This window comes from Eubalaena glacialis, chromosome 9, assembly GCF_028564815.1.
Source record: "Eubalaena glacialis isolate mEubGla1 chromosome 9, mEubGla1.1.hap2.+ XY, whole genome shotgun sequence".
Lineage (NCBI taxonomy): Eukaryota > Metazoa > Chordata > Mammalia > Artiodactyla > Balaenidae > Eubalaena > Eubalaena glacialis.
In genome coordinates, this window is record NC_083724.1 from 1,171,409 (window position 1) to 1,184,286 (window position 12,878).

The following is a 12,878-nucleotide window of genomic DNA, read 5'->3' on the forward strand; positions in this document are numbered from 1 at the left end:
GTATTGGACTCTGGTAATACTTTATTTGGGACTTTCATTAATGTTCAAAGGAGACACAAACTTTCTTTTGTGCTATTGAGCAGCATTATGTTTGGTTCATGTGAGAATCAAAACCAAAAGTGTGAAAATTTTTCTTCATTTTCTCTTGAATAATTTATATGCCGTTTGGATTATCTTTTCATTCAAGATTTGGTAAAAAAAAAAAAATCTCCTGTGAGACTATCTGGGCCTGATATATTTTTGAATGATGGTTCCGTGTTAACTTTCTCTATATTTTTCTATGGAAGTTGGTTTGTTTATGCTTTGTGTCTCTACTGGGGTCAATTTTGTTTTCCTTTTTCTTTCTTCTTTTTTTTTTTTTGGCCACGCCAGGCGGCATGCGGGATCCTCCGCGCCCCCTGCAGTGGAAGTGTGAAGTCTTAACCACTGGACCACCAGGGAAGGCCTGGGGTCAATTTTGGTGAATTGTATTTTCCTAGGCAGCGATTCATTTCATCTACATTTTGAAATTTATTTGCCCAAAGATGTGTAAAGTCACTTTGATTTAAAAAAAAAAAAAATTTCTTCTCTAATAGTTATTTCCCCTTTATCATGTTTTACTTTGTATACTTACGCAAGTATACAATATTTTTTATGTCTTTTTCCTTAATTAGGTTAGTTAGTAGCATGTATATTTCATTTCTTTTAGAGAAGCAGGGTTTTAATTTTTTATTATAGTCTTGTGGTTTCTGTTCTCCACCTCATCAACCTCTCCTTTTATCTTTGTTGTTTCTCTCCATGTGCCTCCTTTGTTTTTTCTCTAGCATTTTGAGTTGGGAATACAATTCACTTATCTTTATTACTTTGTATTAAGTGTTTTTATGTCTGAATTTTTCTCTGATTTAAGCACATTTTTAGGTTCTGATATGTAGTCATTTCATTTTCATTTTTATGAAGAAATTCTATGATTTGAGTTTGTATTTCCCCTTTTACCCAAGTGTGGTTTAGTAGAAGGTTCTAAAATTTCTAGGTGGAAGCAATTTTTCGTATTTTGACCACATTATTAATTTGGTTTTATTGCGTTGTGATCAGTGTTGCTTGTCCTGTTTCTACTTTATGGAACTTTGCGACTTCTTGTTGCCCAGCGTGGTTGTTCAGTTCATGCTGCACATGCACCTGAGTAGTGGATGTGCTGTTACTGGGTGGTGGGAAGGCTGCTGTGTCCACCTGGGCCGCGAGCGGGTGCTGCCACTGGTTGGATGTACGGCTACAATGCGCCTTTATCGTCCCAGTGACCCCCGCCTCCCGGTACCCCAGCGTGCACCCCATGGAGCGGGGAGGGCTCCTGGGAGCTTCCTTCAGCAGTGGTGCCAGGGCGCCTCTCTGCTCTCAGGGAAAGCTTGGTGTCCAGCTCCTCTCTGGAGCCACCTCTGCTCAGGCAAAGCCCTGGGTTACGGAGGAGGATCTCCAGGGCCCTGGTTGTATCCTTGGTGTGTTTCCTGATGCCAGCTGCAGCCTTTCCACATCACTGCTTTTTCTGGTCGTGATTCAGATTCTGATCACAATTAAGAGTGCAGTGGCATTGATCCCTGCACTTGGGAGGTGGCAGTGGCATCCAGGCTAACTGAAGACTGAATGGCCGGCCACTGGGCCTGCCGGCTGGTGACAGTTTTCTACGCCCGCATCCCCAGCTCACTGGCCACTCGTTTTCTGAGGCTGCTCTTGCCAGCCTCGGCCTTGCCCTGGACCGTTGACCACCTCAGGTTTGGTGACACCTCATTTCTTTTTCTGGTCACGTATTACTTTCACACTTTCTCAGCTGTGTTCTGTCCAGAATAAGGCCGGGCCTTTGCCCGTCCTGCCCTCCGTCTTCAGAGTTGCCATAACAACTCACCATAAGGAAAGCTGCTCACGCTTCAACTCTTCAGTGAGTTACTCCCTTTCCAACTCAAGTGCAAACTCTCTAATGCAGCACGCCGAGCTCTGCATGACAGGACCCTTCTGACGTGTCGCCAGTTCCTGATGACGCCTCAGCCACGTCCACTCATGTGTGGTTCCTCACACACGCCAGGGTCTTTCCACCTCTGTGCTTTACACGTGCTGTTCCCTTCATTTCTCATACACCCCTTTCCCTCCATTTGGCTCACTCGTTTTTCCTTTGCTTTTAAGTCTTAACGAGAAGCTTCTGCCGAGTCCTAAGGGTTCAGGTTCGGGTTAGGGTTAGGGTTAGCTCTGTAGGGTTAGGGTACAGGTTAGGGTATGGGTTAGGGTTAGCTCTGTAGGGTTAGGGTACAGGTTAGGGTTAGGGTTAGCTCTGTAGGGTTAGGGTACAGGTTAGGGTATGGGTTAGGGTTAGCTCTGTAGGGTTAGGGTACAGGTTAGGGTTAGGGTTAGCTCTGTAGGGTTAGGGTACAGGTTAGGGTTAGGGTACGGGTTAGGTTATGGGTTAGGGTTAGGGTACGGATTAGGGTACGCGTTAGGGTTAGCTCTGTAGTGCAGGCTGACTCCTCTCTCAGGAACACAGAGTGCATTCCCTGCAGGATGGTGGTCTGTGCTTCTCTGCCTGTCTGTCCTCTGCGTGACACACAGTGGTTGCTCTTGGCACACTGTTTCGCTTCGAGGGTGGGCAGGGCCATGGGTGGGGCTGATGAGATCAACCCTGGGTAAGTTTCCCGTGTCCTCCTGTCTCTCTCCAGAGGAGAATCAGGAAGTGCTCCCAGTCACTCCGTCTTACACCTTGCCCAACTCGCTGGTGTATGGAGTCGACTGGTCCTGGCTGTACTTCCGCCGCTTGCCGCAGACCCATCCGTCATTCTGCTTGGGGTCCTCTCCTGGCAGCGACCCAGGAGGCAAAACAGCAGACCCAGTCTATTCCCTGAAGGTTGCGGCCCAGTCGCCAGCACCCTGTTTTGAGTGTCTAGCTGATGCTGATGGAGAGGGTGGTACCAAACACCAGAGTGGAGGCAAGCTGAAGACTGCTCTCCAGCCCTTTGCAGAGGACAAGGACGGCAGCCAGCTGCGTGCCTCAGGGGTCCAGATCTGTGAGTGTGACCACTCTCTGGAGGCAGCTGACTTTGACATCAGCCTTGTAGCCACTTGCTCCTTTTATGATCATGTTCTTCACCTCTGGAAGTGGGAGAACAGCTGAGCTAGGGAAGTTACTTGGTTTGACATCATAAAGACCATTTCCACCAATAAAACCAAGAGTATGTCTTTATCTTTTCTGAGAATGAAGTGTCCTCAGACCATCTCACTGAGATTCTGGTTGCATGCAGTTTTTCTATATAGGGCTCAGTGCATCTTATGGACTCTCCAGGTAGGCAGTCAGAAAAGCTGTTGGCCTCTTAAATAAAGCTTATCTGCTGGGGCCCTTCAAAATGGTGATTCGGTGGCAGCAGGGGGCAGGGTGTGGGTGGGGCATGGTTCCCAGCTCCGTCTTGTCAGTTTCCTGTGTTTCTGACTTTCAGTTCGTCATACTTATTTAAGCAACTATTTATATTAATTAAAAGGAGTGGCTTTTTTTTTTTAAGCTACTTTAAAACACCAGAAGTAGTTTTATATGAACATTAAAAAAGCTCATGTCATGGCACCAGAAGTGCTTGTATAGCCTCCTGTGCAGATAAGCAAAAAGAAGTGTATACACGTTCTGAGTTGCTTTAGCATGTCATGAACTTGAAATATGTTGTCATATGCTGAATTAGTCATACTTCCCCACTGTGTCTTCAGTAAACCAAGTAGCTTCCAAACCTGGACACGGTTTAACTCCAGGAACATAACTGGGTTTGTGACTGATCTGACTCCCATAGATCAGTTCCTCCTTGTCTCTCTGGAAGGAGCAGATGTTGAAGTATAGGCCACTGTGGAATCTGTCAACTCCTCAGCATCCACTAATAAATACAATAGATAGGTGTTCTGAGTCAGAAAACACAAACCTCTATCCTTTGCTTTCTTATTTTCTGATGGTACAACACTGTGTGCCAGTACAGGTCAGAATGTGTTAATGTTGAACCTTCCTCCAGAGTTTATTTTAGGATATTTCACTTAAGGGTCAGTTAAATATGAAACAGAATTAGAATCTGAGGGATTATGCACTGAAACAGGAAAACACAAGGAGGAAGGAGACTATAGATTACTAGGGAAATACGAGTTTGGCATCAACTTCCTGTGTGGTCTTATCTTTAGGTTTACCCCAAGGGGGGCTGTCTCACCTGACTCCCCAAAATAAGCTGCTTTGGAACCCATAAATATTCTCATTGGTGGTTCCTTGCGGTGAATTGTGGGGGATGAATTAACCAGTGCTGTCATGTGGCTGGATCTGCCTTGTGAATTCTCTTTCTCCTGCAAGCTAAGCCACGTGTTCTTGCCTACTTCCCAGAACCTGTTGGTTGGGGTTCTGGTTTGGCTGGAACCTGAGAACTTCGCCTCGGTCACTACGCCCTAGCCTGTTACGTGGCACACTTTCCTTTTCAAAATGACCAGTTGCCCCGAACAACACTGTAGGGTAGCCAAGGTCTTTAATAGAAGCGAAACGAGGGCAACGCCTCCCCACCCGCCACCCGGGAACTAGGCTCGGCGAGGAGGATAGGTCGAAGTCCTCAGTCGCAGGCACACCCGGCCACCGCCGCCGCTGACTGCTCCTAGCGCGGGAAGTTCTTGGGGTACAGCTGGAAGAGCTTGCCTTCCTGCGTGGGCTCAAAGCCGTACTTGTCCAGGCGCTCAGGGTCGAAAGTCCCGGCCTTGAAGTCCTTCTCGATAGCAGGTGCCGCTGTCTCCAGAAAGAGCTGCTTGGCCGTCAGGGGAGCGTCTGTGCCTTCCGGGGCGCGGTAGTTCACGTACGGCTTGAGCCTGAAGCCGGCCAGATCGGGGACCACCAGCTCCGGGACCATTTCCTTGACCTGCACGAACCTGCCGTCGCGGCCGTGGAAGCCGATGCCCTTGGCGCCGCGGCTCTTGTAGAAGGTGCGCGGGCCCCGCTTGCTGGTCCACTTGCTCATTCGGTCGGCGCCCCGCACCAGGGCGCGAGCCGCCCCGCTCAGGAGGCCCATGCCGGGGCCAGAACGACGCGAACGCTCTCCGACTCCCGGGCACAGCCACGCGGCCCCCGGCACCGCAGTTCTCCGCTTCCGGCGCCCACGGCAGCTTCCGACACCGCCTGGCCCCCGCCCCAGAGCAAGAGCAGCTCCGATTGGCTGCGGCGCGTCCAATGTGCAGCCTTCGCCCTGCGGGGGGGCGGGACCTGTAGGGGCCTGGCCAATGCTCGGGGAGATCGCGCGTCCGGGCGGGGCGTCGGGAGCGCGGCCGTGTGGGGCGGAGCTTCGAGGCGAAGTTCCGGTCGCCGTGAGTGCGGACGTTAGGGGCGGGGCTTCGGGGGGAGTGACGGGAGTGCCGGGTGTCGGGGGCGGGGCGTCAGGGTGGAGTGACGGGAGCGCGGGCGTCGGGAGCGCGCGATCGCGGTGAGTCGCCGCAGAGCGCCCCGAAGTGGCAGGCCTGGGGGTCCGGTTCTGTGAGCAGAGGTAGCCATCCCCTCCCCCAGCCATCGCCGGGACGTACACTGCCCCACAGGGCTGTCGCCGGCGACGCCTCCCAACCCTACTGCCCCCAACCCCTACGGCCCCCAACCCGACGCCTCCCAACCCTACTGCCCCCAACCCCGACTGACCTCAACCCCGACTGCCCCCAACCCCGCTGCCCCTCAACCCGACTCCCCTGCAGCTGGACGCCCCCCAACCTGACTGCCCTCAACCCGACGGCCCCATAATCACTGCTCTCCAGCCCTGCGCCCTAACCTCCACGCCCCCCTAACCACCATCTTCCTAACCTCGATGCCCCCAACCGCGCCGCCCCCGGCCCCCCAGTTCTCCTGCGCTCTGTCTCCTTCCCTCCCGCCCCCTGCGCTGGGGAGCATGTGCAGGAGCTGAAGGCGGTTTGGTTGTGTGGCAGGTGCCGGGGGCTTGAGCTCTGTCGCCTGTAAGCCTGGGGGGCGTGGGGAGACCGCCCTGGTCAGGGCTGGGCCGCAGAGCTGGGGTCAAGGCGCTGCTGGTCCTTGAGGAGACATCTGAGAAGAAAGGGTTTCCCACGGGGCCGGCAGGGACCTTTGACCAGTGAGCAGATGCAGGTGACCCTGCACCTGCCTCTCCCGGTGGGATTTCGGAAGAGACAACCCTCTCTTACTGTTGCCCTTCTAAGGGACCTGGGAGCCACAGGGTGAAGGCCCTAGACGGGGCTCCTCCCTGCGGCACAGAGGCCAGGTGTGCAGGGCTGGTCCTCAAGTTCACCACACCCCAGACCAACACACCCACCTCCAGGGCTCAGCCACACTGCGGGGGAAATCCTGTGCACAGGCCACTAGGGAGGGTCTGGCTCACAGCCTGTAGTGGCCACACACCCCTCCCCAGGGTGCTGGAAATCCCTGCTGCACTAGGCCTTTGCCCAGCTGCCCACACTTGCCCTTGACTGGCTGGGAGAGGAGCCCGGGACTTGGCTGCAGTTCTAGGTTCCTGGGCAGCCACACGAGGGCTGTTTACAGAGAGGGAAGGGGCTCCGATTGCTTGTGAAAAGAGCTTCTCTCCATGGAGAACAGTTTTTCATCAGGGTTTTCCTGTCAATAGAAACATAATTTAACGTGTACAGGAACCTGGGGAAGGGCTGGGAGGTGCTGCGTTGCACGTGAGCACGAGGTGGTGGAACGTGTGCCCTCCTTGGACCAGTCCCTCTTCTTTTGTTTCACTTGTAGCCATGGAGCAAGAGGAGGACGCCGGCCCAGAGGTACAGAACCTGAGGATTCCAGTGAGGAATCAGAGCCTTAAAATTCCCAGTTATGGTCACTTCTGGACAAGGAGAAAGGGTCCTTTTAACATCTGCCCCGCGGCAACTCCTTGAAGCCTGCTGCATGTGGAGGTGGTGTGTGGGGCCTGTTTTCCCTTGTCAGGGCTGAGGCCCTCCCTCCTCTTCCCCAGGGTCACTCTTCTGAGTTCCTGCTTCCCCTTAGGAAGTCTGCTTGCTTTGACTTAGGGCCTTCTACCCGTGGAACATATATAGCCACATTACAAGGGCCTTTATCTCTAAACCAGAAATTTAAATGCATTAAAACAACAGTGAAAAGCTGGGAAGTCTGAGATGCCTAACCACCAGAGACTGTATAAATAGGCCTGGGGCATCCCCGTGACCCTTGCCGCGCGCGGCCCTGGCTGCCCCCCGGGGTGGCTGAGCTCGGAGGGACACGCCTAGGAGGAGGGTGCTCGTCCTCCTGGTGGATGTGGGCCGAGCACGCGGTCTGGGCCAGCAGGACCCGGACGCCTCACTGTGAAGCAGAAGCTCCCACTGCTTCCATCTGCCTCCTGAGCTGAGTTCAAAGGGTTGAGTTTTCTGAATCACTTCCTTATCCTGTCTTGATGCAACATTCTGCTTTTGAAATGCTTTTCTGAGTGCATTGATTTCCTTGGGTTTTCTGGCATCGAAGCTGTGTGTGATCCTGGCTCTGAAGGATCAGGCAAGCTGCTTTAATCCTTGGCACTTGTGTAGAAACTTGAAAGGATTAACAAGTCCCCCCACCACTCCCCCAAATCCATCCTGTTCCTGGCTGCTTGGAAGGAGGTATGTGGGTACCGGGAGGAATGGAGTGTAGCTACTTGTTTGGCTGGTTTCTTCAGCTTTGGGGGGAATCTGCCAGCATCCTGTGTATGGGCGGCCCCAGCTGTCTGCCCACTCACCATTCCACACTCACTGTTCTCTCTTTTTTTCAATAAATTTATTTATTTATTTTTGGCTGCATTGGGTCTTCATTGCTGTGCCCGGGCTTTCTCTAGTTGCAGCGAGCGGGGGCTACTCTTCGTTGCGATGCGCGGGATTCTCATTGCGGTGGCTTCTCTTGTTGCGGAGCAGGGGCTCTAGGCGCGCAGGCTTCAGTAGTTGTGGCGCACGGGCTTAGTAGTTGTGGCTCGCGGGCTTTAGAGTGCAGGCTCAGTAGGTGTGGCGCACGGGCTTAGTTGCTCTGCAGCATGTGGGATCTTCCCGGACCAGGTCTCAAACCCATGTCCCCTGCACTGGCAGGCGGATTCTTAACCACTGCGCCACCAGGGAAGTCCCTCACTGTTCTCTCTTACCTTCCTTTCTCTCTCCCTGGGGTCTGGGCTTCTGCAGCCCCGTGTTAACTCCCTCCCTGGGAGCCCTTCTCTGCTGTGAGCTGGTATTTAATGTTCTCAAAATCCAGTTGGCTCCTTAGGGTTTCCCAGCACTGCTGCTGTGTGGGCTTCTGTCTGCCCCGAGGCCAGCAGCATGTGGTTCTGTTGGTGATGAGAGGGCACTGGGAGGTGGCCTTTGTACCCACTGTGGCCAGCCGGGCTTGCTGCTCTGGGCTTGCATCCTGAGGAGCAGGTAAGCTGAGGATTTCAGATTCAGATGCGTTAATGATGCCTGGAGCGTTTGTTGTCAACACAGCACAGCTGCTGACCCTGCCCAGCCATGCTGTGGGTGGCCCTGCTCCAGAGCAGGTGGGCTCAGGGGACCTCAGCATCCTGGAAGGTCGCTTCTTTCTGGAGGTCTCCAGGGCTGCCGACTTGTCCCTGACCCACAGCTCTGTTGTCACTCCTGGGGAGCCAGGGCTGTGCCCATCCTGGCCCTTCCTGACTGCAGCCTTCTCCCCTAGGCGGGCTTCTGCCTGGCCACCCTTCGGTCCCGGGGTCTGCAGCTGACGGAGCAGCGTGCCCAGGCCACCTCGGTAACCACCTCACTGCCCCCGGCTAACGGGTGGGCCCCGGAATCAGTGGCCTATTGCACCCTTGGCTGCCCTGGGTCCTTTGTGTCCAGCCTGTGTTTGGGCTTGGGAGGGGCCTCATGGCGCCTTGCTGACGGGTGCTCTATCTGTGACCTCGCCCAGCTGATGGGTGTTGCAGCTGGAATCCTCCTGGCCCTGGCCCTCATTGGCATGACCATCTTTTTTGTGTCTAGAAGGGTTAACCGATTCCGTGAGTATCTTGCTTCAGACTTTGGCCCTAGGGGGACGGGGAGGAGGGCTTGAAAGGGTGGGGGAGGCGCGGGTGTTTTGAGCTCCTGGGAGCAGCTCTCAAGCCCGCGGTGGCTTTTGTTGGAAACTGCTGGCCTGTCCGTGAGGCTGAGCTCATTGGATCCATGGAATTCGAGTCTGTTCTGACCTTCCTTGGCTCACGTTTCCAAGAAGAGTGAAGTCCCGCTTCCTCTGCAAGGGTCTGTCGCAGACCTGGGATGAGGTGCTGTGTGACTGGGGGCGGGGCCGGGGCAGGACGAGCTCAGTGTGTACACGTGGCTGCCTCGCGGGTCCCAGCCGTGCTCAGGCAGCCCCTTGGCTCCCCTTGCAGGACAAGTGCAGCCCACTCCTCAGTACAGGTTCCGGAAGAGAGACAAAGTGATGTTCTACGGCAGGAAGATCATGAGGAAGGTAACTCGCGCTGCAGGCCCAGGCCTCCTCCCCCTCAGAGGTGTGGGCACCAGCCGGCCTGTGCCTGGGCGCCGTGCAGGGGCTCTGGGGCTCGGGGAAGGTCTGGGGAGGACATGGCTGGGTGGAGGCATTTGGGGAGGAGGCCCCGTCACCCCGTGAGGTGGACGTGAACTGGAAAGGAGGACAGAAGCCCCTCCCTGGCGCATCCCTGGAGTGTGGGGGGCAGAGGGTCCTGGCTCCGGTGCTGAGATTGGTGGTCCGCCCAGGATTTGGGGCCAGGCCCCGCGAGGGGGAAACTGCAAGGCCTCACTTGCCGGTGTCAAGACCCCCCTGGGGAGCAGCCTCCACGCCCAGCCTTTGCTGGCCAGCCCCGGCCCCTGCGCCCCCCGAGGGCAGGAGGCCTCGGCACACTGCCGGAGTCTGGCTGTGCTTCAGATACGCACTTGAAGCCTTTGCTGATGTTTAAAAATACCTTCTCTTTGTTACTTTTCTCGAGTTACACAATTGATTCGTGTTCTTCGTGGAAAAACTTGAACTGCCGCTGGGGAGTCACGTGGGCGCCCTCACATGGCTCTTCCTCCTCAGTGTCAGGCGCTGTGAGAGGGCGGGTCGGTTGGGGCCGCTCTGGCGGGCGGGCTGGTGCGCAGGGCCACGTGGAGTGGCTCCCGGCAGGTCTCAAAGGCACTCAGGCGTGTGTGGTTGGGTGGGGGGCTGTCCACTGGTGATCCTGCTGAGGACTGGGCAGCGGCAAGCTGGCCCTGGGCTAAGGACAGGAACGTGGTCCAGTGAGGCCAGGACACCTGGGAGGGAAGGAGGAGTTGTGGTGACCGCCCACTGGCAACCACAGCTGACACCGTGGGGCAGATGCGGCTCGGGAGCTGAGGGACAGCAGGGGGCAGTGGCTGCCCGACGAGGCTGGCCGGTGCCTGGCTAGGAGCCGGGCCCTCTGCACTCCTCGGCACCGCTGTTTGGGGCAGTCCAGTGGGCCTCGACTGTGGGGGAGGGTGAAGAGCCTCCAGACCGGGAGGACTGTGCAGGCACTCGGGCTGTCGTGTGTGCCAGCATGACAGGTGTGGGGTGGAGAGCGTCAGCCTTCTAGGCAGAGGGGACGCAGGGCTGAGGACTCAGAGCTCTCAGAGCATGGGCTGTCTGGGGACATGGCCATGCGGTATCGCTGTCATCAGCACCAAGGATGGTTCCCTGTGTCCTGGGCAGGTGAGCAGGGTGGGGCCGGACCGGGATGCTGGTGTCAGGCTGCGGGCAGGCCAGGTCCTGAGGGCTGGGACCGACCCTGAGGCTGAGAGCTGGATCCACCGGCTGCAGGGTCCAGACGTGGCCTCCCCCTTTCACTCTGCAGGTGACCACGCTCCCCCACGCGCTTGTGGGGAACACAGCTGCCCCCCGGCAGCGGGTGAGGAAGAGGACCAAGGTGCTGTCTTTGGCCAAGAGGTACTGGGGGTGCCCTTCAGACTAGCCACGTCTCAGCGGCCCTCCCCCGTGGGCGCTGGGGAGCCTGCGGACCTCGCGCTGCCCATGGCTTCCCTGCCATGGGGTTCACAGCGCAAACACCGTCTGCTTTTGAACCCCTTTGGGCTTCTGCTCCAGGTGCATGTCTCTCTGCTTTGTAGGATCCTGCGTTTCAAGAAGGAATACCCGACCCTGCAGCCAAAGGAGCCCCCGCCCTCCCTGCTGGAGGCCGACCTCACGGAGTTCGACGTGAAGAATTCTCACCTGCCGTCAGAAGTTTTGTACATGCTGAAAAATGTTCGGTAAGAGAGAAGTGGACACGGGAGGCCCGCCATGTGCCTGCGGCTGTGCCCCGGGGACTGGCTGTCGCCTGGCCTCCGAGGTGTCCTTTCCCTGTGGCCACCGTTGGTTGTGTCGACAAAAATAATGAATAAACAATCTATAATAGGAATAAAAAAAGTTTTATTTGAGCCAAACTGAGGACTATAGCCTGGAAGACAACCTCTCAGATAACTCTGAGGAACTTCCCCAGAGAAGCATAGTTTTTAGCAGTTTTATGTCTTCTCAGGACAAAGAACATTAAGCTAGTCAGGGATACATTCCTTCAAGGTTTCAAAAAAAACAGATCAGCAGGTGCATGGTGAGTCAGTATGGCCTCGGCACCTGGGAAGGGAGTCTTATCATTGAAGGAGAACCAGCATTGGCATGCTAGAAAGGGAGGCATTTAGTCTTTATTTTTCACTTGGACGCTTTGTTGTTCTTGTTGTTGTTTAATATTTATTTATTTTTGGCTGCGTTGGGTCTTCGTTGCTGCGCGCGGGCTTTCTCTAGTTGCGGTGAGCGGGGGCTACTCTTCATTGTGGTGTGCGGGCTTCTCATTGCAGTGGCTTCTCTTGTTGCGGAGCACAGGCTCTAGGCGCACGGGCTTCAGTAGTTGTGGCACGCGGGCTCCGTAGTTGTGGCTCGCGGGCTCTAGAGTGCAGGTTCAGTATTTGTTGCGCACGGGCTTAGTTGCTCCGCGGCGTGTGGGATCTTCCCAGACCAGGGCTCTAACCCGTGTCCCCTGCATTGGCAGGTGGATTCTTAACCACTGTGCCACAAGGGAAGTCCCAACATGGACGTTCTTTACTTCTGGTCAATGTGCCCTTTAATAATTAAGCAGACGTACAATGTGTGTTTGATCAGCCACAACAGGCTATTCTGTCTAGTGAGCATGAAGTGGGAGTTAACTCATGTGTAAGCCAGAGTGACCTCCCCAGACCCCAACATGTGAACATTGCTTTCATCAGTTGGGAAGGCTTCTTGCCATCGCTGCCCTCCCAGTGGTGAGTGGAACCTCCTCGCCGGTTCTTTCGTGTGTCTGTCTGCTTATCAGAGTGTTCACCTTCAGGGCGACATGGAGCGAGTGTGGGAAGCGTGTGGCTGGATGGAAAATTGAAAGTCTGGTTCCGCATTTCTCCCTGGAAGCCCCGACTCCTCTTTCAAGCGCTTCACTACCTGCCCTTGTTTATGCATCTGGTTCAAATTCATGGTCACGGCCTGAGAGTTCTCGGAGCTCATGGAACAGTAGCTGATGGAAATTCCTGAAGCTTAAGCCTCTGTCCTGCTGGTGCTTGTGCCATGGGCTCTGCAGCCCTGGAAAGCTCGCTCTGTGGTCTGGCCGGCAGGGACGGTGGCCTGTGTCCCTCCTCCCCTCCTTCCTGTAGGTGTCCCACGTGCACTGTTTCTTGTAGGGTCCTGGGTCACTTTGAGAAGCCACTGTTCCTGGAACTTTGCAGACACATGGTGTTTGTGCAGCTTCTGGAAGGGGAGTACGTCTTCCGGCCAGGGGAGCCAGATACCAGCATGTACGTGGTGCAGGACGGGCGGCTGGAGGTCTGCATCCAGGATTCGGTGAGAGCCCTCGGGTGGGGCAGGGCTGGGGGTCTGTTGTGTTTTCACTTAGAGGTCTGCCCTCTTTAACATTTGTTAAGTTTTCCATTGAAAAGTTAGTACCAATTTTTATTTTATTATATTTTAT

At 55.2% G+C, this 12,878-nt stretch overlaps 2 protein-coding genes across 2 annotated transcripts in view; one reads left to right on the forward strand and one right to left on the reverse strand.

The window, feature by feature from the left end:
- Positions 1-4,476: 4,476 nt before the first annotated feature.
- Positions 4,477-5,147, reverse strand: MRPL41 (mitochondrial ribosomal protein L41). Its single transcript, XM_061200833.1, has one exon. The coding sequence runs from the start codon at positions 5,022-5,024 to the stop codon at positions 4,617-4,619; it is 408 nt and encodes a 135-aa protein (XP_061056816.1). The 5' UTR covers positions 5,025-5,147; the 3' UTR covers positions 4,477-4,616.
- A 272-nt stretch (positions 5,148-5,419) lies between these two features.
- Positions 5,420-12,878, forward strand: part of PNPLA7 (patatin like phospholipase domain containing 7) — a 69,873-nt gene continuing 62,414 nt past the window's right edge. The window contains 8 exon segments of the mRNA XM_061199524.1: positions 5,420-5,492; positions 6,713-6,744; positions 8,624-8,695; positions 8,855-8,942; positions 9,312-9,391; positions 10,749-10,840; positions 11,020-11,160; positions 12,592-12,751. Coding sequence (XP_061055507.1) covers positions 6,715-6,744; positions 8,624-8,695; positions 8,855-8,942; positions 9,312-9,391; positions 10,749-10,840; positions 11,020-11,160; positions 12,592-12,751 — 663 coding nt within the window. The 5' untranslated portion in view covers positions 5,420-5,492; positions 6,713-6,714.